This window comes from Bos taurus, chromosome 15 (genome assembly GCF_002263795.3).
Source record: "Bos taurus isolate L1 Dominette 01449 registration number 42190680 breed Hereford chromosome 15, ARS-UCD2.0, whole genome shotgun sequence".
In the NCBI taxonomy this organism is placed as follows: Eukaryota; Metazoa; Chordata; class Mammalia; order Artiodactyla; family Bovidae; genus Bos; species Bos taurus.
The window spans coordinates 82,756,637-82,782,835 of NC_037342.1; the positions used below are offsets into that span (position 1 = coordinate 82,756,637).

Genomic DNA, 26,199 nt, shown 5'->3' on the forward strand with positions numbered 1-26,199 from the left:
GTTCCACATGCATGAAAAGTCTGATCATGACCCGCTGAAAGCTTCAGACCCTGATCTTAAACGCCACTCGATGTTGTACATTCTATGGGTTTACACGGTGCTGTGTACCCGCAATCTGAGCGGCATACAGATTAGCTTCAGTGCCCTAAAAATCCCGTGTGTGTGTGTGTGTGTGTGTGAGTTGCTCAGTGCCCTAAAAATCCCGTGTGTGTGTGTGACTCGCTCAGTCATGTCTGACTCTTTGCGACCCCATGGACTATACCCTGCCAGGCTCCTCTGACCATGGAATTCTCCAGGCAAGAAGACTGGAGTGGGTTGGCATTCTCTTCTCCAGGGGATCTTCCTGACCCAGGGACTGACTCAGGTCTCCTGCATTGGCCGGCAGATTCTTTACCCTCTGAGCCACAAGGGATGCCCCTCAAATTCCCTGTGTCTCACCTATTTATCCCTCCCAGCCTCCACACCCAGCCCCCAGCAGCCATTAATATTTTATTATAATTGTGTTATAATCTTTCAATTATGATTTATTATATTGTCATTTCCAGACTGTCATATAGTGGGATCATACAGTAAACACCTTTTCAGATGGGCTTCTTTCATTTAGTACTATGAATAACGTTTCATCCCCATCTTTTGCTGGCTTGGTACCTCATTTCCTGTGATCACTGAATAATATCCCATTGTACAGAACATATCTGCTTTTGAGATGCTAGATTAGATAATAGTTGCAATTATTTCAAAGAACCATATTTTATAACAGAAGTATAAAAGTGCATTTTTGTCAGTGTTTTCAAAAAAAAATGTATAAACGACTGACCCTGCAAAATGTTAAGTGTATTATACATGGGGGAGATGTGGTCTGTGTCACCTCAGGTTGACTGTATTCAGCAAGTCTCCTCAAGGTCCACAGTCCTGTAAAACAAACACGATGATACTCAGTTTTACTGATGATGAAGAGTTATCTGCCAATTAAGTGGCAGCATCTACATTCAAATTCAGGTCTGCTGCATACAGAACAGACTTGTGCTTGCCAAGGATGCGGGTGGGGAGGGATGAATCAGGAGTTTGGGACTATCGGATGCAAACGTATTATACGCAGAATGGAGAAGCAACCAGGTCCTACCGTACAGCACACGGAACTATATTCAATAGTCTGTGATAAACCATAATGCAAATGACTGAATATGTGTGTAAGTGAGTCACTTTGCTGCACGGCAGAAATGTACATGCACTGTAGATCAGCCACATTCAGTAGAGTAAATTTGCACACACACACACAAATTCAGGTCTGCTGATACTAACATCTTTTTTTTTTCTTTTGAACTTTTTATTTTGTATTGGGGTACAGCTAATTAAAAATGCTGTGATAGTTTCAGGTGAACAGCAAAGGGGCCCAGCCACACGCACACACGCAGCAAAATCCATTCTCCCCCAAAGCCCCTCCCATCCAGGCTGCCACAGCATACTGAGCAGAGTTCCCTGCGCCGTACACTGGGTCCTTTTTGGTTACCCATTTTAAATATAGCAGGGTGTGATACTAACATTTTGCTCTTTGTGCAAAACTAAAGCCTCTACAAATACCGAAGTGACGCACAAATGTAGGTGACAAAAGGGAGGGAGACTGAGGAAGGAAGAGCACTGGTCCAGGGGCCAGGATGGTGAGGTCTTTGGCAACAGCATTATGAAAAGCAGAGACTGTAGTTGCCAAGTCCTGATCTTGGGCCACAGAAATCAGAGGAAAGCAAGACACCAAAGAGAAGGGAGATTGAAAAGGAAAAGAAGAAGGAAGAGGAGAAGGAAGGAAGGAAAGAAGAAAAAAAAGAAAGAGAGAGATGCACCCAATTAAATTGTCTTAGCTGCTGCAAAGCTGTTTGTCCTAAGTAGAAAGTAAAATGGAAACTGTCTTTCTGGCCTTGATTTAGTGCTGATCACTGGTATCATGAAGATCCAGCAAGACTATGCCAAGTAGATTGTCTCCGGTGGGAGAAAATGAAGGAGAGGCTACGAGCTTGCGTTAGAGCCACAGACTGTGCGTTATACCGTCCCCTCCGCGTGTTTCCCACTTCCTAACAACTGGATGCGTGAGTGTTCATTGAAAACAAAAACAAAGCTAGTCTCTTCACTTCTCAGAGCATTCAGCGGTTTTTCAAGAATAAAATGATGAGACATACAATTTTTAATAAGAATAACATACTAATTAAGGTGTTTTAATTAATTTGTTGGTGTTCACTCATTAAGTCATGTCCTACTCTTCACAACCCCATGGACTGCAGCACGCCAGGCTCCCCTGTCCTTCACTGTCTCCTGGAGTTCACTCAGATTCATGTCGATTGAGTCAGTGATGCTAACAAACTATTTCATCCTCTGATGCCCTCTTCTCCCACCTTCAGTCTTTCTCAGCATCAGGGTCTTTTCCAATGAGTTGGTTCTTCGAATCAGGTGGCCAAACTATTGAGCTTCAGCTTCAGCTTCAGCATCAGTCCTTCCAGTGAATATTCAGTGTTGATTTCCTTTGGTTTGATTGTCTTGCAGTTCAAGCGACTCTCAAGAGTCTTCTCCAACACCACAGTTTGAAAGCATCAGTTCCTCCTGCTCAGCTTTCTTAATGGTCCAACTCTCACATCTGTACATGACTACTGGAAAAACCATAGCTTTGACTATACAGACCTTTGTCGGCAAAGTGATGTCTCTGCTTTTTAATATGCTGTCTAGGTTTGTCATAGCTTTCCTTCCAAGGAGCAAGCGTCTTCTAATCTCATGGCTGCAGTCCCTGTCTGCAGTGATTTTGGAGCCAAGAAAATAAAATTTGTCACTGCTTCCACTTTCCCCCTGCTATGTGCCATGACTGGAAGACCCCTGGAATGGCAAACCACTCCAGGATTTTTGCCTCAAGAACCCCATGAATGGTATGAAAAGGTTTTAACTAAATACTCCTTTGAAAACCCACTCTTTGTTTTGCTCTGAGATAACTCAAAAACACCATCTACGGCAGTTGGGGTCTTTCCGCAAAAGGAAAATAACTGCAAAAATAACACCCAAGGCAGTCCAGTCATATAATTCACACTCCTTTGGTTTTTAATGATATGTTTTCTGTATTCCATTTTCTGTCTTCTCTCCAGGAAGTTGAGAAAGAAGAAAAAACATGACCCAATGGAGCAGGGAAATCACAGCAGGGTGAAAGAATTTATTTTTCAAGGACTGACCCAGTCCCGAGAACTGAGCCGGGTCTTATTTCTTTTGTTATCATTGGTGTACACAACTACCGTGTTGGGCAACCTCCTCATCATGGTCACTGTGAGCTGCGAGTCTCGCCTCCAGACCCCCATGTACTTCCTGCTCCGCAACCTCTCCGTCTTGGACATCTGCTTCTCCTCCACCACCGCCCCCAAGGTCCTGGTGGACCTTCTTTCAGAGAGAAAGACCATCTCCTTCCGTGGCTGCCTCACGCAGATGTTTTTCTTCCACCTCCTTGGTGGCGCAGACATCTTCTCTCTCTCAGTGATGGCCTTTGACCGCTACGTGGCCATCTCCAAGCCCCTGCACTACGTGACCATCATGAGTCGGGGGCGGTGCATTGGGTTGATAGTGGCCTCCTGGGCGGGGGGCTTCGTCCACTCCATCGTGCAGATCTCCCTGTTGCTCCCCCTCCCTTTCTGCGGACCCAACATTGTGGACGGTTTCTACTGCGATGTCCCCCAGGTGCTCACACTCGCCTGCACTGACACCTTTGTCCTTGAGCTCCTGATGATTTCCAACAATGGCTTGATCTCTACCCTGTGGTTCGTCTTCCTGCTTGTGTCCTACACAGTCATCCTGATGATGCTGAGGTCCCACTCTGGGGAGGGCAGGAGGAAAGCCATCTCCACCTGCACCGCCCACATCACGGTGGTCACCCTGCACTTCGTGCCCTGCATCTACGTCTACGCCCGGCCCTTCTCCGCCCTCCCCATGGACAGAGCTGTCTCCATCACCTTCACTGTCATCATTCCTGTCCTGAACCCCCTGATCTACACCCTGAGGAACCAGGAGATGAAGGCAGCCATGAAGAGACTGAAGAAGAGACTTGGACCTTCTGAAAAGGAATAGATACCATGCAGTCTAGAATGGAAGAGTCAGAACTGAAAAGTATTTTCTCACACACAGTAGAAGACCCTTATCAATAGACCATCGTGAGGCCAGATGAGGCCATCTTTACCCTATGGCAGAATCTTCTAACGAAGATGGTCTGAAATAATTGTTTCAGTAAGGATTTGTCATGGTGAGATTTTCTGCTACTTAAGTCTCAGATCCAAAAGCCATTAGCTCATGATGTTGTTGTTGTTCAGTTGCTAAGTTGTGTCCAACTCTTTGTGACCCCATGACTACAGCACACCAGGCTTCCCTGTGCTTCACTATCTCCCAGTGTTTACTCAAATTCATGTCCATTGAGTCAGTGATGTTATCAGACCATCTCATCCTCTGTCACCCCCTTCTCCTTTTGCCTTCCATCTTTCCCAGCATCAGGGTCTTTTCCAATGAGTCGGCTCTTCCCATCAGGTGGCCAAAGTATTGGAGCTTCAGTTTCAGCATCAGTCCTTCCAATGAATATTCAGGGTTGATTTCCTTTAGGATGGACTGTTTGGATCGCCTTGCAGTCCAAGGGACTCTCAAGAGTCTTCTCCAACACCACAGTTCAAAAGCATCAATTCTTTGGTGCTCTCACATCCTTACATGACCACTGGGAAAACCATAGCTTTGACCATATGGACCTTTGTCAACAAAGCGATATCTCTGCTTTTTAATATGCTGTTTAGGTTTGTCATAGCTTTCTTTCCAAGAAGCAAGCATTTTTTAATATCATGGCTGCAGTCACTGTCTGCAGTGATTTTGGAGCCCAAATAAATAAAATCTGTCACTACTTCCACTTTTTCCCCTTCTTTTTGCCATGAAGCAATGGGACTTGATGCTGTAATCTTAAAGGAACTCCAAAGTTTATATCACTCAAGCACCTCATTTTACAGGTGAGGAAATGAAATCTGAAAGAAAATTACCTCTCAGTTCTTGAGTTGTGGCTGTACCTTCTGCAGCCCAAGCAACAATTAGTAAAATGATCTTTAGGGACCAGAGTCCATCCTATAAAATCCAGCCACTCTTCCCTTTGTGGAGAATTTCCATTGCCCATTTTGAGGATATCAGTTCTGTTTTTCTAAGGAAACCTCTGGGTCTTCCTTACAGAAGCTGAGATGGTTCATATTTTATCAAAGTTTTTGTCATTGATAAATAGCTGAGACAAGGCTAGATCTGAGATATCTGACCTCAGGTAAATGCGTGTCTGACTACTCCTGTTGCCTCAGGCAAGATTTGATGGCATCTGAAACAAGCTCATCTATTTATCCTCTATTGTAGTGTTGAGCTTCCCAGGTGGCACAATGGTAAAGAATCCGCCTGCCAAGGTTGAAGCTGCAGGACATGCAGGCTCGACCCCTGGGTCAGGAAGATCCCCTGGAGGAGGGAAGCGGGCAGGCCACAGCCTTTAAATGAATGACAAGGCCTTGAGGATATGACAAACTGGCTAGAACCGACTAGGTCCAAGATGGCAGAAGATGTGACTTCCAGTGGACCTTGAGCCTCATTATGCACTCATTGTAATACACTAGCATCTAAATGACATACCCACAGTCACCATGACAATTCCGAGGCCAACCATCAAAGACCAATGATGCTGATACATGGTGCTCAGTTGTGTCTGACTGTTTGCAACCAGTCAGACTGTAGCCCACCAGGCTCCCCTGTCCTTGGGATTATCCCGGCAAGAATACTGGAGTGGGTTGCCATTTCCTCCTCTAGGAGAATTGTCATGGTGCCTGTGGGTATGTCATTTAGATACTAGTGTATTACAATCCATACATGACTACAGGAAAAACCATAGCTTTGACTAGATGGTGGAGAAGGAAATGGCAACCCACTCCAGTATTCTTGCCTGGAGAATCCCAGGGACAGAGGAGCCTGGTGGGCTGCTGTCTATGGGGTCACACAGAGTTGGACACAACTGAAGCGACTTAGCATGCATGCATTGACTAGATGGACGTTTGTCCACAAAGTAATGTCTCTACTTTTTAATATGCTGTCTAGGTTGGTCATAGGTTTTCTTCCAAGGAGCAAGTGTCTTTTAATTTCATGGCTGCAGTCACAATCTCCAGTGATTTTGGAGCCCCCAAAAATAAAGTCAGCCACTGTTTCCCCACCTATTTGCCATGAAGTGATGGGACCAGATGCCATGATCTAGTTTTCTGAATGTTGAGTGTTAAGCCAACTTTTTCACTCTCCTCTTTCACTTTCATCAAGAGGCTCTTTAGTTCTTCTTTGCTTTCTGCCATAAGGGTGGTGTCATCTGCATATCTGAGGTTATTGCTATTTCTCCTGGCAATCTTGATTCCAGCTTGTGCTTCATCCAGCCCAGCATTTCGCATGATGTAGTCTGCATACAAGTTAAATAATCAGGGTGACAATATACAGCCTTGACGTACTCCTTTCCCGATTTGGAACCAGTTCCCTCCTGTTTCACCATCACTACAAAAGTTAGATACATTTCTGGAAGGCCATGGCCATCTTCTGGTGGTTACGGTGTAGAAAGGGCATCTGCAGGCCCATTCTCAGTAGTGTCTCACTAGTAATTAACTTCAGGTGGTCTACTGGCCCAATCAATGGCTCCAGGTGTCATCTCACAGGGGAAGAGATACAGGACAGGACAACTGCAGAGGGTGCACATGAGGGAGATACGTCCAAGCCCAGGTGTCAGAGGTAACCTGAGAGACCCAGGTACAGACAAGTGAAATACTTCAGCCAGGTGATGGGCAACACAAGACAGAAGCTATGGACAAAATTCACATACACTCATATCTGATCCTGGACTTTTAAAACTCTACATTAAAAAAAATCTACATTTGCTTCTTTGGGGTGACTGTTACTTTCTGACTATAATTAAAATCATTCACCAGATTTCTGACTATAGCTTTGAATTTTGTACCTAGCTATCCACATGAATGGAGAAGGCGATGGCACCCCACTCCAGTACTCTTGCCTGGAGAATCCCAGGGACAGGGGAGCCTAGTGGGCTGCCGTCTCTGGGGTCGCACAGAGTCGGACACGACTGAAGCGACTTAGCAGCAGCAGCAGCAACCCACATGAAAAAACATCAAGAACAACAACAGAAAGTCAAGAACAATTCAAACTTCCTCTCAAACCAAAGAATACAGAATCATAGTCTCCCATAATCAGTATGTTGCTTTATCACCAATAGCTATTTGGTTCCTTGTAAATCAATTTTTATACAAAAAAAAAAAAAAATTCCCTTCCTCATACCTTTTCTCAGCATTTAATATTTACTTTCTAGAGACAGTGAATTGAGGATTCCAAATACACACACACACAAAATCATAAACACACAAACACCCACACATTTACTTTTAAGAAACAATTGATTTTAAAGAAAGTGAAAGTATTAGCCTCTCAGTCCTTTCCAACTCTTTGCGATCCTATGGGCTGTAGCCCACCAGGTTCCTGTCCATGGGTTTCTCCAGGCAAGAACACTGGAGTGGATAGCCATTCCCTTCTCCCGGGGATCTTCCCTACCCAGGGATTGGGCCCAGGTCTCCTGCATTGCAAGCAGATTCTTCACCATCTGAGCCACCAGAGAAGCCCAATTAATCAATTACTGGGTTCCTAAAAGACTATGGTACTTTGGAGACATAGTATACATTAAAATCTGTTTTCCCAAGGAATTCCCTGGCAGTTAAGCAGTTAAGATTCTGAGCTTTCACTGTCAGGGGTGCAGGTTCGGTCCCTGGCCGGGGAACTAAGATCCCCAGCTTTCTGTGTAGCCAAGTTCTTTTAAATAAGTTTGTGCTTTAAAAAAAAAAAATATTTTTCACAAAAATGTGTTTCTCCTCCTTCAGTGTGATAAGAACATGTTGCTTGACAACAACTGTTTAACATATGAGTTCTAACACAGGGTATTTGTATTTTGACTAAACTGTTCAACATCTCCCACCCTGGGAAGCTGTATTTCTTTCCTTCTTTTTTTTGAAGCGGGGTGGGGGGTGGGGGTGTGCTATATTTCTAAAGAACCTCTTCAATAGGAGCAGAGTCTACAGAGCAAAATGTTTCATAATGTCTTCTCACCACTAGAGGGAAACATTCATTTTCCATAATCCTCCCTTTGGCAAACCTGTAAGAGTTTAACTCAGATTTTTATTTCCAGAGATGAGGCCTGAAAACCCATGTTGAATGGGGGGGGGGGGGGGGGGGGTGGTGCAAGGACACACAACCTAAGAATCAAGAATTATGTTTTATTCGGTGGACTTACTGAGGACTTAAAGCTGGGGTCCAGCCTCTCAGGTAGCTCTGAAGGGTTGTTCTGAAGAGGAGAGGACCAGGATGTAAGAGTTTTTTGAAAAGAAAAACAAAAAGTCAAATATCAAAAGATTACTGCTAATTAAAGAGACATCTCAAGTTAATGAATTTCACACCTTTTTTATGCACGGGAAGATGCAAGAGTTGGGCTCGATGGAATCATTGCTCTGATGTGTACCATGACTGTCTAGGGCACTATGAGACTTGGGCTATCAATTAACTTCCCTGTTCTTTCTCTTCCTCATCTGTAAAATAGGTCAGATAATAGTGACCATTCAAGATTTCTGCTATTAGTACTCTACAGACTGATCCACTCCAAAACCTACACATAAGGAAACCCACTAGAGCATGGTCTGTAAGACTGAATACAATGTAATCGCTCATTAAAAGGCACAGATTAAAGAACTGGGCTATACCCAAACCATGAAGTGAAAGGATGAGTGAAGGCTTAAGAAGGAAATAGAAAGACTTCTAGGATATTGCTGGGGCGGGGGAGAGGTCCTTATGGCATGCTACCTTTTGTACAATAATCGTAAGTCTTTTACGAAGAGCGGCTCTGGGTGGTGCTAGTGGTAAAGAACCCGCCTGATGCAGGAGACACAGGCGATGAGGGCAAATTCAGCTCCTGTCTGGAACAAACAGTAAAGGCGGAACGGGGCGGCAGCCTTCAGCTTTCTCAGGCAGACTCTGTAATTGAAAGTCGGGCCATTTTAGGGGGTGCAGCCTTGAATTCAGTCAGTTCAGTCGTGTCTGACTCTTTGCGACCCTATAGACTGCAGCACGCCAGGCCTTCCTGTCCATCACCAACTCCCGGAGTTTACTCAAATCCATGTCCATCACGTCGGTGATGCCATCCAACCATCTCATCCTCTGTGGTCCCCTTCTCCTCCCACCTTCAATCTTTCCCAGCGTCGGGCTCTTTTCCAATGAGTCGGCTCTTCGCATCAGGTGGCCAAAGTATTAGAGTTTCCGCTTCAGCATCAGTCCTTCCAATGAATATTCAGGACTGATTTCCTTTAGGATGGACTGCTTGGATCTCCTTGCAGTCCAAAGGACTCTCAAGAGTCTTCTCCAACACTACAGTTCATTAAAAGCAATACTAGTGTTACTGTCTCTTCAAGCCTTATAAGCCGGCTATTTGAGACAAGGGCTCAGAGGGGCCGGCTACAATTTGGTCAAGGAGAAATTCTTAACCGGGGGAAACAACACTGTAAAAACAGAGGGCTGGTTTGGTTTCTCCAGCATCCGCGTGTTACTGCTCAGCGCTCAGTCGTCTCCGACTCTTTGCGACCCCAGGGGCGGCAGCACGCTGGGCCTCCCTGTCCCTCACTGTCTCCCAGGGTTTGCCCAAGTCCACGACCATCAGCACACAATGTTTCAAAAAGTACTGTAAACTTAAATGAAGCAACAGGTCAGCGGACGTGAAGTAATGAACAAACAAGGGAGGGGACCGTAGGGATGTCCCTCGCGGCCAAGCAGGCGTAAACAGAGCAGGGCCCGCGGACCTCCTCAGGGACCCGGAAGCAGATCCACTGGCGGGCGCGAGCGCGCAGGCGCAATGGCGCGCGACGCCCGCGGCCCCCTCAGGGACCCGGAGGCCGACCCACCGGCAGGCGCGAGCGCGCAGGCGCAATGGCGTGCGACGCCCTGAGCCGGGCGGGGCCGCCCGCACGCTCCTAGAAACGCCGCGAAGGGGCAGCCTCGGCGGCCCGTCTGCACGGGCACCTCGGCGCGAAGCCCCGTTGGGAGTCGCAGTCGCCACTTCCCGAGTTAAAACTCAAGCAGCGGCTGGCCCCAAGAAGTCTCAACTTAAAATGCTTCTAAAAGAGAGCGACCCCCGCCTCGTGGTTCCACTGGGGCTCGAACCCAGGACCTTCTGCGTGTAAAGCAGACGTGATAACCGCTACACTATGGAACCGCGCGCTGCAGACCTCCGCCAGGATGGGATACAGAAACCGCGCGCAGAGACTTTTTCCTCCGCACAGTGAGGCGGAGGGTGGAGGCCGGTGACGGCCCGCGGAGGGAAGCGTTCAGATGGCCCTCAGACCTCTCCCCGCAAGTCCCGTCCGCACTTGTCCTCGGCGACACGAGCGCCCCCACTTGTCCGGGGCAGAGCCGGTCTGGATGCGCCCGTGGCGGCCCCCAGACGCCGCCGCTCTGCCTTGATGTCAGCTGCGCGGAGGGGGCCTGAGCACCGGGCTCTGTGGCGCAATGGATAGCGCATTGGACTTCTAGATAGACGGAGGCATTCAAAGGTTGTGGGTTCGAGTCCCACCAGAGTCGCTTCTCTTTTGATAAATGAGGAAAGAGTTCGGAGGGAGATAAACACATCACCTACCAAGTCCAGCGACCTTCGCCCACGTTGGGAGGGGTCCCATCCCACTTCGCTGTGATGGCCTCAGGCGTGAGTCCTGCCTCTTCAGTCTTCCCCATCGCTTTGATGTGGCTCCAGAGCCTCTGCTAACTCGACCTGAGGAAATTAACAGGCCGTGGTGAAAGCTGCTGAGCGGCCCCTCCCCACTCCCATTCCCTTGTTGTTCTTGTACAACAGGAATAAAATTTAAAAGGAATAAAATGTTTTATTGTTTTACAACTTAGCAGTAGCTTAATATGACTCAATTTGCGTAAAAGTAAGACTTACTTGGCAGATACCAGAATGGCCGAGTGGTTAAGGCGTTGGACTTAAGATCCAATGGATTTATATCCTCGTGGGTTCGAACCCCACTTCTGGTACAACGGGTCCTGCTTTTCCAGCCTGAGGCGCGATGACCTTTTAATCTGAAAGTTTGTAGCAGACCTGGAAAATGTAGCAATAACTTCAGAATTTACGACTTGGAAAGTTAGAAAGTACACGTCAACGTGAAGCTATGCCACTTGGTAGAGAAGTGGGCAGGAGGCAGTGTGCAGTAAAAACTTTCGCTTTTTTAAACAGTCACCAAAATAAATTTAAATTAAAAAATAAAATAAGCAGTCGCCATTTAAGATCATGCTATGTGCCAAATACCGTTCTGAATGCCGAGGTTGTGGGCATGCAAAGATTAAAAAAATAAATAAGCAGAAAATAACATGAACAGCAACAAAGATACAAGGTCCTTACCAGCAGGCTTGCAGAGTAGAGTAAGAGAGGGGAGAGATGGTTTATAAACCAGCAAATAGAATTCCAGATGGTGGTAAGCGCTATGCACAATTAAGTGGGCTGGCACGATAGAGTGCCACAGAACTTTTTCAGGACAAAGGTGGGCCTGCCTGTGGTGGGCGCAGCAATACCGACGGTCTAAGAGTCCTCAGGACCGGACGCCCTCTGGAAGGGATCAAGCCGGGATCTCTGTGGCAAAGACAGGCGAGATCCCTGACTTTAAGGACTGGAGGGAACTTCCCAAACCAAAGAACTTGGAAAGTGGGAAGACGGTGGCATTTCAGGATGGAGGACGAAAAGATGGAGGGATAGTACATAGGGGGGGAAAAAAAAAAACACTACAGTTTGTTAAATGAGATTGCACACAGCTCCAGTTAACTCTCTCTGTGCCAAGCAACCCAGTTCCACACCATCAACACTTGATGTTTCGCCCTCTGAGACTTCGGTTCTCCGTGTTCAGTGCCTGTCCATCTAGTCTGCCTTAGGAGAACAGCAAATAGATCTTCATGCTCCCCCAGTTGCATTCAAAGCCGAACTCAGCTTTGAACCCAGAGCTGTGGTAGAAGCCGAGGTTATGCCAAAAGCTCACCAGCTCCTCAGAGGATTGACTTCATCAGACAGGGAACTCCTGAGGCAGGGGTGGGGGAGCTGCTTTTATTTTTCTTGGTTAAAGCCATGTCATATAATTCGTAGGGATCCACACCTTCATTTGTGAAAGATGCTTCTAATTTCACTGGTGATTTTTCACTACCAGTGGAGGGGAGCAAATTCACCATCTCAAAATGTGTCTTTGGCACGCGGATTGTCTCAAGCTGAAAACAATTGAAGTCTAAAACGCTGGAGAATAAAGTGTGACTTTTGACCTTCTCCCTGACCGCCTGAAGAAAGGCCATGGAGAACCTGTTCCAGGCAGGGAGCTATCGCTGTAGACAGCAGGAGCCCCAACAGGTGTGTAGACAGGGAAACACCCAGCACAGGCTCTGCATTAAAAGTCCCTACCCACCCCCCACCCCCCACCCCAAACACCCCCCCACCCCCCACACACTCTGTGTGACCCCATAGACAGCAGCCCACCAGGCTCCCCCATCCCTGGAATTCTCCAGGCAAGAACACTGGAGTGGGTTGCCATTTCCTTCTCCAATGCATGAAAGTGAAAAGTGAAAGTGAAGTCGCTCAGTCGTGTCTGGAGTGTCTGGAATACTGGAGTGGGGTACCATCGCCTTCTCTGGACCCAGCTCCTACTGGGAGGGAAATTTGTTTTTCTCTTTTGTCTGCTGGGGTCTGTAGAAAACACAGGATCAGGGACGCTTTGATCTGAAGGACTGCCTATGTGATCTCTGAAGAGTAGAATAATCTGATACATTTTTCTTCATTTATTATTTAAAACAATACGCGCTTGTTTTTTTTTTTACCCAATAATACAGATGTACTTAGAGGAAACACACACTTCAAAGCCGTTCCTCTAAAGGTGGTCATTTTTATTAGATTGTTTTCTATTCTTAAACATCTCATGTATATGCAAAAAACAAATATGTAAATATATATATTTAATACATGTATGCGTTTATACATGTTTATACATGTTTAATACGTATATATACAGATATACACATTTAAAGGATGTCTATTCCTGTGCACATCCTTGACTCTTCCACACATATTATGGCATACATATTGTTTGGCAATTTTTGTTCATTTTTGTTCAACGTAACTTGAATATCTTTCCATACTGGATTACTTTTTAAACTTTGTTCGTAGTTCCTGAGGTTAGCGGCAGGAGCTGGAAATGAACTCAGGTGCAGCTGCTCTCACTCAAAAGTCAATGTTCAAGAGACACAAGAACTGGTGGGAAAAGAAAGAAGCTTTTTATTCAGGAAGCCAGCAACCTAGGAAGATAGAAGACGGGTGTACCCCTAACCGTCTCCAAGTTTTCAGATGGAGAGAAAAAGATTTCATAGGGAAAAACCAGGAAGTGTCCGGGGTGAGCGAGTGGGTCTTGTGTGCAGAACAGCACAGCCAGCTCTGACGGTCGTCTCAAAATGAGTAACGCTGTGGTCTGGCTGGACTCGTCTTGTTTTAATCACAGTTAATCTTCAACTCCAGGGGCAGTTTGGTTCCACTTTCTTGAGGCAAATTTCTGGAAGTATGCAAGCCACAGATTTGGTACCGCTCAAGATGGAGTCATTTGTGTCAAGGCTACAGTCTGCTCTCTGTGCAGCTGGCTTTTTCCCTCTGGTGGTGGTTTTAGCATCTGCAAACCACCTCAGGAATGTGCATCAGATACTGTTATCTGTGTCTTTCAGGGAGGAACTAAAGATTCTGTGACTTATGTGGCTGATCTATTTCCATTGTTACCAGTTCTCTTGGCCCAGGAAGGGGGCGACAGAGGATGAGATGATCATATAGCACCACCACTCAGTGGGCATGAATTTGAGCAAACTCTGGAAGACAGTGAACAACAGGGAAGCCTGGTGTGCTGCAGTCCATGGGGTTGCAAAGAGTTGGACAGGATTTAGTGACTGAATAAAAACTCCTGGCCCAGCTGCTAGCTTTTGTTACTAGATGTTTACATGTTTCCAATCCTTACCTCTAGAGCTAGCCTTTGGGAGGCCTGGGATAGGAAACCTTTTCTACAAACAAGAGACAGGTAGCCTTGTAGTGGGGGGGGAGGAGTGTGTCCCAGGAAGGCCCCCTAGGATCCTGCTCAGTTACGCGGTACATTTCTCCATAAAAGAACTACAATTATTCTTCCCCAACAGAGGAGGTGTCTGAATTCCAGGGACAGCTAAAACCCTTATGAGGCTCTACTCCATAGGATTCCCTTCCCTTCCTTTCTCTTTCAAGGGATCTTATCCAACGCCTCGATGAATAACATGGCAATGAAGGAGCAGAAGTAAGAAAAAAAAAGCGGGGGGTGGGGTGGGCCTACTATTGACAATTGAAACACACACACACAACCGACAACTTACGAGTCACATTTTATTCAAGGAACTGACTGAAGACCAGCCAGAGAAGCAGACTTTCAGGTAGCTCTGAGGAACTGTTTCAAAGAAAGTAAGGCAGGACCCAGGATATATATGGATTTTTTCTGGAGGGGAAAAAAATATATAATTGAACATCAAAAGATTACTGCTAAACATAGAAAAACATACATCTCAAGTTAATTATTTTAGTGCTTTCCTAAGTATGGGATGATGCAATCGTCATTGAAATTATTGAAATTATTCCTTTGACATGCATCTTAACTATCTAGGGCCAATATCCTGTTTTTTATCCATTCTGAATTCCCCTTAGAGTACACAACAGGGAAGCTGCAGTGCCTGAAGGCTTGATGGCTGCAGTGCCTGATGGCCTGATGGCTTGATAGATGGCTATCTATCAGTGTTTGATAGAACGGTAGGCAACATGGGTTGCCTCCAGGGTAATAGGACTTCCTAAAAATATAAAATTCAGCCTGATTGAAACTTTTCAATGAGAGCTTCAAGGAAAATGTTCAGATTCACTAGCGGAGGTCTTTTCCCTTCTGCCCTTCCCTCTGCTCAGGATTCTCTTCCTGAGCCTTCAGGCCCCCAGTCACCATTGGCAGCTCAGCTGGCAATCATCATCCGCTGGAAGACTAGTTAGGACCCTTAACTTCCGGTGTTGACCGGCTTCCCACCACCCAAGCGCTTGATATCTATCTCGTGTGTCTTCCTGCCTCACTGAGGACGCCCACCGAGTCTTGGTCCTGAATAGGTTCTGATGAATAAAGACAGGAAACCTAATCAATTATTCATAAGGTTCCACCCACAAGATGCTCTGGGGCTCTTCACAGACCAAGACTGGGTTTAGAAATCCCCAGCTCCCCAGGAGGCCCCCCAAGGGTCCTAAATCAGAATTCCTCCTGAGATGTTTCCTTGAGATGCAAGGGGGAGAGCATCCTCCTCTGGTCGGAGCAGGGGTTGGCCGGCACTTACTAATATTTTCTTCATAGTCTGTCTGTGACGGGATCAGAAAAGACTTCCACCGAGAGCCTGCTCCAACTTGATTTTGCAGTTTCACCACTCACTAAATCAACAAAAAGACTCAGAATTTTAATCCAATAGGAACGGCAGCGCGGTCTATTTTCTGTGGATAGACTAGGAGAGGAAGTATTTTAGGGAGCCCGGATAGCTCAGTCGGTAGAGCATCAGACTTTTAATCTGAGGGTCCAGGGTTCAAGTCCCTGTTCGGGCGGCGGTTATTTTAAAATCGTGAAACAAATTGGAATGCGTCCACACCACTCTCTGAGGTGAGGTTGTGCAAAACACACTTGATTCAGTCCGGAGTTTACAACCCAGCAGGCAGGCCAGACCGGGGTGGGTTTTGCAGAAAAAGTGAAAGGGGAGGAAAGTGCCCAGTAACTTTCTCTCCCAACCTCAGTCTTTTACAGCCTTTGTATGATAGATACTTGGTCTTTGGATATTTTTATCTTAAAACTAGTGTGTAGAATTAGTTTATTTTCAAAACATCAATAAACACATAACCAAGACATTTGCATCCCTGTCGTCAGAGTAACGATGGTAATGCTCCTGACAGGAAATTTGCAAACATTCGCTCTGAGCAGTAACAGTTCACGCACGGTTTATGAGAAGAGAGGTGAGAAAACTGAGATTGCAAGAAATATTTTAGGTCGTGACACGTGCTTATAAATTACCTCTCCAGCCAGGAACCATCCCGACCATTCTTCTAATGCACTGGTGGGACCCTGATTTGCCAGTCCTGCTGTAGAGACAAACGTTTTTGAACACTGTCTTCATGTCTGCCTCCGATAAGAAAAACTTGCAAGCCCAACGTGATTATATCTGGCATCAAACCCAAGACCTTCCACCTGTAGACCTGAGCTGACCACATTATAAATGAGTCAGGCCACACGGCTGCGACCCAGCATCCGACAGTGTGTAAGTGGAGTGACTGTGCGACCGGGTCCAGGTTTCTTTAAAGGCTTAAGCTCTTAGCATCTTCACCGTGTGTGGTGGCCTGCCTTTGGAAAGGCACGAAAGAAAGGAAAGGACTCCAGACCCACTCAGCAAAAGCCCTGCCGAAACCCGGGATTGAACCAGGGACCTTTAGATCTTCAGTCTAACGCTCTCCCAACTGAGCTATTTCGGCGACGCTGGCTGCGTCTTCAACCCTGTTAAGGAAAATTCTAAAGAAAAATTGTAAAAAGACTCCTCTCTCGTCTCTGCTTCTTCAGTTGCCAACCTCACCTTCCAAAGTGCGCCGCTTTTAGCTCGGAGCTTTCCGGAGCAGTGAGGAAGAAACCGCATTCCTGTCGTCTGAGGAACAGTCACGGCCCGCCGAGTCCCAGGCCGCCTTTTCTCGCCCCCTGACGCTTCCCGGCCTCTCCCCCGGACGCCAACGAGAGGACCGACAGCCGCCCACCAAGTGCCCGCCGGGTGCCCAGCGCGTGACCGACGCGGGTCCCTTCAGGCGCCGCCCCGCCGTCAGGGTGGCAGAACACGCTATCTTTTAACTGCAGTCACTAATCTGCCCTCAAAGCACCCACAACCAAGCAGGGCTGCCCCGCTCCAAACTCTGGGTGAGACCGGAGGGCGGCGGCCATGCGGGAGCCCCGGCCTGCCCGACGCGCCGTCCACCTCCGCAGCGGGGCCGCGCCGCCCGCCCGCGGCTGCCCGGAAACCCGGGCTTTAGAGCGTCCGCGACGCCCGGCGCGTCTCGCGGGGCCTGTGCAACCAGGGCTTGCGGGGTCTGCGGGGCTGTTCCCCCGAAAGCGACTGGGTGCGCAGCGTACACGCGCCACATCTCACTCCCTTTTCCAAAGGAAAGAGGCTAACAAACGGAGGCTCTATACCTGGCTCTCACTTTCAAAAACCCCGGTATTTTTGTTAAAAAGTCAAAATTGCGCCCGAACAGGGACTTGAACCCTGGACCCTCAGATTAAAAGTCTGATGCTCTACCGACTGAGCTATCCGGGCTCACGACTCGGAAGCACACTCTGATGAGTGAAAGCCTACGAAGGCTGGCGCTGAGGATTGTGGGCGAGGCGCTCCGGGCGTTTCCGGCTTCCTCCAGCGAGCGTCTCAGTTCCAGTCTGCAGGTTCCGCGGCGGGGCGCGGCCAAGTGGGGAGGGCGGAGGGGAGGGGACTAGGCGGCTCTCTGGCAGCCGAAGGCAGGTTCCTGCAGTGAAACAGGAGAGGTGCGCCTTCCTGTAGAGAGCCCTGGCACACGTGCTTCCTGAGGCCGGAGAAGCCAGCCCTCAGGGCCCCACCCCGCGCGGCGCCCTCACCCCGGAGCGCGCGGGGTCGGAGGCCTCGGTTCAGCGCGCGAGGCGGGGTTGAGGCCGCTTCCTCGCCCAAGAAGCGCCACGCGGCACTTCCCTGTCCCCGTCCTGGGCCCACGAGACGGATTAGCGGAGGGCGACGCTCTGGGCTTCGTACACGCCCTGTTTCGGCGCCCTTTCGGTCCTGTGGGCTCGTCACGCCGCGCCCCCCCAATCCTTGGTGTTCCCTCGCCCGCGCTGTGGGTCCACTATAGAGCTGGGAGCAGACCTTTCAGTTCATTTCAGTTCAGTCGCTCAGTCGTGTCCGACTCTGCGACCCCATGGACTGCAGCACGCCAGGCCTCCCTGTCCATCACCAACTCCCGGAGTCCACCCAAACTCATGTCCATCGAGTCGGTGATGCCATCCAACCATCTCATCCTCTGTCATCCCCTTCTCCTCCCACCTTCAATCTTTCCCAGCGTCGGGCTCTTTTCCAATGAGTCAGTTCTTCGCATCAGGTGGCCAAAGTATTGGAGTTTCAGCCTCAGCATCAGTCCTTCCAATGAGTATTCAGGACTGATTTCCTTTAGGATGGACTGGTTGGATCTCCTTGCAGTCGAAGGGACTCTCAAGAGTCTTCTCCAACACCACAGTTCAAAAGCATCAGTTCTTCAGTGCTCAGCTGTCCTTATAGTCCAACTCTCACATCCATACAGGACTACTGAAAAAACCACAGCTTTGATTGAAGGGACCTTTGTTGGCAAAGTAATGTCTCCACTTTCTAATATGCTGTCTAGGGACCTTTGGAGCCGTGTAATTAATGCTTTAATCCAGGAAGATGGAAGTGCTCAGATAACACAGAGGAATGCTTAGAAGGCCAGGAGAGAAGGACCTGCCAGCAGGGGTGCGGGGAGAAGTAGAACTGTGCCCTGAAAGGCGAGTAGGAGTGTGCCAAGCTTTCAAGCTTGTTACTTGCAGGCAAGTAACACCTGTCTTCCCCGGGCCTCTTGTTTCTATCTAAATACCTCTGGAAGACATTCTTCAGGCTAGAAACTGGGAAGAATTTGCCTTTTTAAGGCAAAGGCCCAACATTTCCTAGGAATATAATGCCCACCCTCATGGTCCCGAGGTGGTTGACGTTGTTCAGAGCACTTTTTCCTCAGGAGCAATAACTACTATCTCATCCTTCCATCTTACCTGTGTGTAACACTTTAAAGCCTGCCATCCCGGTGGATCTGGAGAAGGCAATGGCACCCCACTCCAGTATTCTTGCCTGGAAAATCCCATGGACGGAGGAGCCTGGTGGGCTGCAGTCCATGGGGTTGCTGAGAGTCCGAACGACTAGCGACTTCACTTTCACTTTTCACTTTCATGCATTGGAGAAGGAAATGGCAACCCACTCCAGTGTCCTTGCCTGGAGAATCCCAGGGACAGAGGCGCCTAGTGGGCTGCCGTCTCTGGGGTCGCACAGAGTTGGACACGACTGAAGCGACTTAGCAGCAGCAGCAGCAGCAGCCTGGTGGATAGATCGAGACGACTTATTTTATCAGGGCTTCCCTGGTGGCTCAGACAGTAAAGAATCTGCCTGCAATGCAGGAGACCCAGATTCAATCCCTGGGTTGAGAATTTCCCCTGGAGAAAGGAATGACAACCCACTCCAGTATTCTTGCTTGGAAAATCCATGGATAGAGGAGCCCGGCAGGTTACAGTCCACGGAGTCACAAAGAGTCACACAGGACTGAGAGACTACTACTTCATTGGCTCAGGGGACTGTGGGGGCTGGCAAGTTTAAAATCTACTGGGTTGGCCAACACGCTGGAAATTCAGGTAAGAGTTGATTTTGCAGTCTCTAGGCCAACTTCAGCAGGGCAGCCATTTGTAGGCTCAGGCAGGTTTTCGATGTTAGTCTTGAGGAGAGTTCCTTCTCCATTAGGAAACCCCAATCTTTGTTCTTAAACCTTCAGATAATTAGATGAGGCACACCTGCGTTATGGAGGGTACTCCACTGCTTTATTCAGAGTCTGCTGATCTAAATGTTAATAATATCTAAAGAATACCTTCATAGCACCATCTCACCCGGCATTTATGTACCAGAGCTGCTATATTGACACATCAAATCCACTCTTACACACATTGACATAAATCACGCAAAGTTTGTTCTGCCTGACATTAATCCACTGTTGTTGTTGTTGTTGTTTTTTCCTTTCTTTGATCATCATTGACTTTTTCAGAGTCCCTTATCAAAATGCATCCTTCCACCCAAAAGCACAAAGATTTGGGGGATGAAGCTCCTCCTCAGTGGCTCTCTTGGCACAGGTTAACAGAAAGGGGAGAGCAAATCACAGGTCCTCCATGCCGACTTTCATCACATCTTGAGTTTTCAGAACGTGAGGTGTAGGCCTCCTGCCTCTCTCCCTGTGTCCCAGCCTGGGAGCTGGCGAAAAATGGAGCCTTGCCTGAGAGAGGGTGGTCCATGGGGCTTCCCAGGTGCCTAGTGGCAGAGAACCTGCAGCCAATGCCCAAGAAGTAAGAGGCCCCTGATCGATCCCTGGGTCAGGAAGATCCCCTGGAGGAGGGCATGGCAATCCAGTGTTCCTGCCTGAAGAATCCCATGAACAGAGGAGCCTGGTGGGCTACAGTCCATAGGGTTGCAAAGAGTTGCACATGACTGAAGCAACTAACACTTTTACTTGTGTGTGCCATTGCACTGCCTGGAATGAAGTGGCTCATTATCTCAACAAATTTTTCGATGTTTTCTGTTTGTTTTCAAGATTCAGTCCAGAGCTTTCAAATCTCCCTTTCCTTGATGCCCCCATCCCAGACCAATGTGGGCAGCACTGGACACCTGGAACCCGGGAAGATGGCGATTCCTGGGGTGTTCCCTGGTGGTCCCCACCCGAGGTCTTGTCTGGTGGTGACGAGAACAAATCAACTGATGCCTTTTGAAACCTGCGAGCTGTTAAGAACAAGAAACTACCGGTCTCTTCTGAAATCCACTTCCTGCTGATGAGAGTTTCTGACTATCTTTGCCGAGGCGCCTTCGGGATGGGGGTGGGGGCGGGGTGGGGGTGGGAGGGCGCATCCAAGTCTGAGCGGTGTGGATATGGGGTGGACAACAGCGATTTGCGATTAGCAAATAAAATTACAGTTAAATTTGAATTTCAGAAAAATAACGAGTATGTAATTATTATGTCCCATGCGCTCTTTGGGACATGCTTATACTAAAAATAGTCATTGTTTCTCTGAAATTTAAATTCAATTGGGCGCCGTGTATTTGATTTGGTAACCCTAGTGCAGACATAAACCAGAAAGGAATTCCAACCCCTCACCCCACCTCACCCGGCCACCGCCACCATCACCGAAAGCTGTCCTTGTGTCGTCAAACCAAGCTGCAGTGGAGGATCTCTTTGGCAGAGAGAGGGCGCAGGCTGTGGCCACCCCCGAGGACAGCCCCCCACCCCGCACGTGGCGGCTCCCTGCCCGCAAAACCCACCTGCAGAGCCGGGAGCCGCCGCCCCCGGACGCGCGGGGAAGATTGGAACTCCCGCAGCTCGCGGAGCGTGGTCCGAACCAGGAAGGCAGGACGAACTAGAAAGAGAATAAAGTAGAAGAGCCTGGCGCTTATTTTACAGAGTGAAGTAAGTCAGGAAGAGAAAAAACAAATGTATGTTAAGGCGTGTGTGTGGACTCTACAAAGATGGTATTGAAGAACCTCTTTGCAGGGCAGCCGTGGAGACGCAGACAGAGGGAACAGGCGGGGGAGGAGAGGGAGGGAAGAGTCCAAGAGTAACGTTGAAAAATACACTTTATCACATATGAAACAGAGAGCCGCTGGGAACTGGCCGGCCGAGGCAGGGAGCTCAAATCCGTGCTGTGACGCCTCCAGGGATGGTTGGGGTGGGAGTGAGGGGGGTTCACGAGGGAGGGGCGTGTCTGCCTACGGCTGACTGCAGAAAGAAACACACTACTGTAACGCAATTATCCTCTAACTAAAAATAAATTTAAAGAAAAGCGAAGGGCCTGTGGTGCATGGGGAGAGCTGGTTCCTCACACACTTAAGGGAAGGGAAAGGGACACTGACTTGATATTGACCAGCTTAAAAGCAAAGGTGTAGGGACCAGTGCTTCCTGTCGATCCAAGGGCAAATGAGGTTCCCCTCACCGAAGGGGGAGACGAGGATGCAAACCATAGCGGGTATTCAGGGAATATCGTTGGTGGTGACGCCTAAAACCACTGCCGAAACCCGGGATTGAACCAGGGACCTTTAGATCTTCAGTCTAACGCTCTCCCAACTGAGCTATTTCGGCAACTTCCGGAAAGTGGCTTCCTCGCATCTGTAATTAAATATCTGCTCCATTGTAGCAAAAGAAGGATTGGGATATACTTTTAGCCGGAGGTAGCGGAGAAGGCAATGGCACCCCACTCCAGTACTCTTGCCTGGAAAATCCCAAGGATGGAGGAGCCTGGTGGGCTACAGTCCATGGGGTCGCTAGGAGTCTGACACGACTGAGTGACTTCACTTTCATTTTTCACTCTCATGCATTTGAGAAGGAAATGGCAACCCACTCCAGTGTTCTTGCCTGGAGAATCCCAGGGACGGGGGAGCCTGGTGGGCTGCCGTCTATGGGGTCACACAGAGTCGGACACGACTGAAGCGACTTAGCAGCAGGCAAGGCCTCTGTTTATAAGCTAAAAGTAATAATTTTACTTTTCTCTTTTTCTAACTACCTTGCTATTTGTTTTTCTCATGTAAAAATAAATCATGGACTTTTTTCATGTTAGCTATGTAGACATATTTCATTCTTTTTAATGCTTACACCGTATTGGTTGTGTGGATATAACACATACACTTAATCAAATTCCTAATGATGGACATTTTAATTTGTCCCTCAGTTTTCATTATTAAAAACAATACTGTAATGACTATCCTTTTGTATTTGTTTTTCTTGTGAGAAGGCAGATTTCACAAAGCCAAAAGATACGAACATGTGGAATTTTTCAGATATTGTCAAAGTGGTTTCAAGACATGTATGGAAGAGAACAGTTAGGAAGGCCATTCGTAAAGATTTCCAATGTAAATTTTCAATATTACCTCCCGATGAAGTATTATACATAGGGTCATGGTTCAGTTGCTCAGTCGTGTCCGACTCTTTTCGACCCCATGAATTGCAGCACGCCAGGCCTCCCTGTCCATCACCAACTCCCAGAGTTCACTCAAACTCTCGTCCATCGAGTCGGTGACACCATCCAGCCATCTCATCCTCTGTCGTCCCCTTCTCCTCTTGCCCCCAATCCCTCCCAGCATCAGAGTCTTTTCCAATGAGTCAGCTCTTCCCATGAGGTGGCCAAAGTACTGGAGTTTCAGCTTTAGCATCATTCCTTCCAAAGAAATCCCAGGGCTGATCTTCAGAATGGACTGGTTGGATCTCCTTGCAGTCCAAGGGACTCTCAAGAGTCTTCTCCAACACCACAGTTCAAAAACATCAATTCTTCGGCGCTCAGCCTTCTTCACAGTCCAACTCTCACATCCATACATGACCACTGGAAAAACCATAGCCGTGACTAGACAGACCTTTGTTGGCAAAGTAATGTCTCTACTTTTTAATATCATGGTATCTGTATGTTAAAAGCATTGATTTGCTAAATCTAAACATTTAAAGTGTACCTCAATTTTGTTGAGGCTGTATATTGTCACCCTGCTTATTTAAAATTATATGAATAGTACATCGTGTGAAATGAGAGGCTGGATGAATCACAAGCTGAAATCAAGATTGCCAGGAGAAATAACCACCTCAGATATATAGATCATTCCACCTTTATGGCAGAAAATGAAGAGGAACTAAAGAGCCTCTTGCTGAGAGTGAAAAAGCTGGCTTAAAACTCAGTCTTCAAAAAACTAAGATCATGGCATCTGGTCCCATCACTTCACGGCAAATAAATGGGGTAAAAGTGAAAACAGTGACAGACTTTATTTTTTTAGGCTCCAAAATCACTGCAGATGGTGACTGCAGCCATGAAATTAGAAGTCTCTTGCTCCCTGGAAGAAAAGTTATGACAAACCTAGACAGAGTACTAAAAAGCAGAGACATCACTTCGCCAACAAAGGTCCTTGTAGTCAAATTATGGTTTTTCCAGTAGTCATGTATGGATGTGAGAGTTGGACCATAAAGAAAGCTGAGCACCAAACAACTGATGCTTTCTAATTGTGGTGCTGGAGAAGACTCTTGAGAGTCCCTTGGACTGCTAGGAGATCAAATCAGTCTATCTTAAAGGAAATCAACCCTGAATTTTCACTGGAAGGACTGATGCTGAAGCTGAAACTCCAATACTTTGGCCACCTGATGCAAAGAACCAACTGTTTGGAAAAGACCCTGATGCTGGGAAAGATTGAGGGCAGAAGGACAAGGGGGTGCAGAAGATGAGATGGTTGGATAACATCAGTGACTCAGTGGACATGAGTTTGAGCAAACTCCTGGGAGATAGTGATGGACAGGGAGGCCTAGTGTGCTGCAGTCCATCGGGTCGGAAAGAGTCAGACATGACTTAGCAACTGAACAACAAAATCTCAATTGTTGTAATCTCATCTTGGCATTTAAAAATTTTGAAACATACAGACATGGTCAAAAAGTAGAATTGACTCAGACCTCTCAAACTCTGAGAAGCAATCTATAGTTTAATAATATCCCCTAATATGCTGATTTAGCCCACCTTCTCCCATTTCATAATTTTTGGCCTTTTGCATTCATATATTATATATATATAAAATTGCACTAGCCCAAGCTCTAAGTGAATAAGAATCTCTGCAGATGGGGCTAAGAATTATACATATTTTTAACTTCCAGGTGATTTCAATGTGCAGCCTCTCAGCATCTCATTCCTCAGTCTTCACAAAAATGTAGCCATTACATTTGGTTGGATGACTTTAATTTTTATTGGGATATAGTTGATTTACAATGTTGTGTTTGCTTCAGGTGGACAGCAAAGTGAATCTGGGCCCATGTTTTAAATTGCTTCCTTAAGCTCTCCACAGGCTCCTCCAACTCGGAATGCCCCAAGTGAACCTGTCTTTCCTCTAGACTTGTTTAGCTAGCTGCCACCTTCCAGCCAAGTTTCCAGAGCCAGAAAAACACAGATTCCTTCCTCCTTCCCTCTGCTCCCCACCAGTAGTCATGCTCAAGTGCTACTCATCCCTGTTCAATATTCCTGGAATTCTTGCACCTCTCATTCTCACAGTTTCTCCAGCCTCTTAATTGATTGAGTAGCACTCATTTTCCACACTGGGACTCACGATCCTGCTTCCAGATCTCTCTCTGGCTCCCTCACTGAAAACAAAAACCAAGACTTCTTTGAACACCAAAGTATAAAGACTTCCATGACTTGGGATTCACCTCTGTCCATCACCCAATCAGCGTCCTCTCCCTGACCCTAAACTCCAGCCATTCGTATAGCCGTCCAAACTCAGGATGCTTTCCTTGATTTGGGTCCTTAATTTTTGGTCCATGCAGCACTTTATACTTTGCTCTTCCTCTAACTTGCAACTCTCAACTCAGATACGTTCTCCTAGTTGTGGAAGGCTTCCGTGAACGTCTTTATCCCCCCTCCCTACTCCCTATAGGCGTGTTGCCTCTCTACAGTGCCATTTATCAACCTAGATTGTAATTGTCCATTTTTCTGAGCTCGTTATCCCTAATGTATATTATGTAACAACTTGGAAGTCAGTGTTTAATGAATGAATGAAAACATACTTAGCCGTATCTATCTCAGGGCCAACTGGTTTTTTGGTGTGTGTTAGTCACTCAGTTGTGCCCGACTCTGCGACCCCATGGACTGTAGCCTGCCAGGTTCCTCTGTCCATAGAATTTTCCAGGCAAGAATGCTGGAGTAGGTTGCCATTCCCTTCTCCAGGCGATTTCCCGACCCAGGGATTAAACCGGTGTCTCCTGCATTGCAGGCAGATTCTGTACCGTCTAAGCCAACAGGGAAGCTCAAACATCTGGTTCTTTACTAACTTCTAAAATCACCTGATCAAACTCAGGTGTGACTTCCACAAGGCTATTTATAGAAGAATCTGAGATCTCCAGTTTTCACCTTTAAGGAAACTGCATCTAATCAGCTTGTTAGCTTCCCTTGGGGAATCAAGGTGAACCCCAAGAGGAGCACTTTACCTGAAAAGACAGTAGGGAGGAAAGCCTGAGGAGAATGTAACCACCGTTTATGAACTTTGGAACGGAAAACCATGGACGGCTTCGGGAATGCTTCCCACAGGGCAGGGCATATTACTGGGCAAAAGCTTTATAAACCTTTAGAAGCAAACTCTTAAGTTTTTATAACAATGTTAAGAGCTTCACAAGATATATACCTTATAGTGAATACGTTGTAGTGATTTTTCTACACTTCCTTTTAGGACTATAAGTTGATTTTCATTTGT

At 47.3% G+C, this 26,199-nt stretch overlaps 1 protein-coding gene, 2 long non-coding RNA genes and 7 other non-coding genes across 11 annotated transcripts; 4 read left to right on the top strand and 6 right to left on the bottom strand.

The window, feature by feature from the left end:
* Positions 1 to 749: 749 nt before the first annotated feature.
* On the bottom strand, positions 750 to 12,500 carry LOC112441664 (uncharacterized). 2 transcript variants are annotated; one of them, XR_003029527.2, is made up of 4 exons: positions 11,489 to 12,283; positions 11,033 to 11,188; positions 10,730 to 10,861; positions 750 to 912 (listed from the first exon to the last, which is right to left on the bottom strand). It is a non-coding gene; the product is annotated as an uncharacterized lncRNA (long non-coding RNA). The 2 variants fall into 2 exon arrangements; XR_009490736.1 differs by lacking the exon at positions 750 to 912 and having other exon boundaries at positions 10,221 to 10,861; positions 11,489 to 12,500.
* Positions 3,151 to 4,835, top strand: OR4D9D (olfactory receptor family 4 subfamily D member 9D). Its single transcript, XM_015474981.3, has one exon. It carries the CDS (start codon positions 3,151 to 3,153, stop codon positions 4,084 to 4,086), a length of 936 nt encoding a protein of 311 aa, XP_015330467.2. The 3' UTR covers positions 4,087 to 4,835.
* On the bottom strand, positions 10,237 to 10,309 carry TRNAV-UAC (transfer RNA valine (anticodon UAC)). The gene has a single exon. It is a non-coding gene; the product is annotated as a tRNA-Val (tRNA).
* Positions 10,589 to 10,674, top strand: TRNAR-UCU (transfer RNA arginine (anticodon UCU)). Its single transcript is given in 2 exon segments — positions 10,589 to 10,625; positions 10,639 to 10,674. It is a non-coding gene; the product is annotated as a tRNA-Arg (tRNA).
* TRNAL-UAA (transfer RNA leucine (anticodon UAA)) lies at positions 11,042 to 11,124 on the top strand. The gene has a single exon. It is a non-coding gene; the product is annotated as a tRNA-Leu (tRNA).
* Positions 12,501 to 14,488: 1,988 nt separating the features above from the next.
* On the bottom strand, positions 14,489 to 17,640 carry LOC107133209 (uncharacterized). The gene is made up of 2 exons (XR_001501985.3): positions 15,484 to 17,640; positions 14,489 to 14,615 (listed from the first exon to the last, which is right to left on the bottom strand). It is a non-coding gene; the product is annotated as an uncharacterized lncRNA (long non-coding RNA).
* On the top strand, positions 15,670 to 15,742 carry TRNAK-UUU (transfer RNA lysine (anticodon UUU)). The gene has a single exon. It is a non-coding gene; the product is annotated as a tRNA-Lys (tRNA).
* On the bottom strand, positions 16,585 to 16,657 carry TRNAF-GAA (transfer RNA phenylalanine (anticodon GAA)). Its single transcript has one exon. It is a non-coding gene; the product is annotated as a tRNA-Phe (tRNA).
* TRNAK-UUU (transfer RNA lysine (anticodon UUU)) lies at positions 17,412 to 17,484 on the bottom strand. Its single transcript has one exon. It is a non-coding gene; the product is annotated as a tRNA-Lys (tRNA).
* Positions 17,641 to 22,005: 4,365 nt separating the features above from the next.
* TRNAF-GAA (transfer RNA phenylalanine (anticodon GAA)) lies at positions 22,006 to 22,078 on the bottom strand. The gene has a single exon. It is a non-coding gene; the product is annotated as a tRNA-Phe (tRNA).
* Positions 22,079 to 26,199: the final 4,121 nt, after the last annotated feature.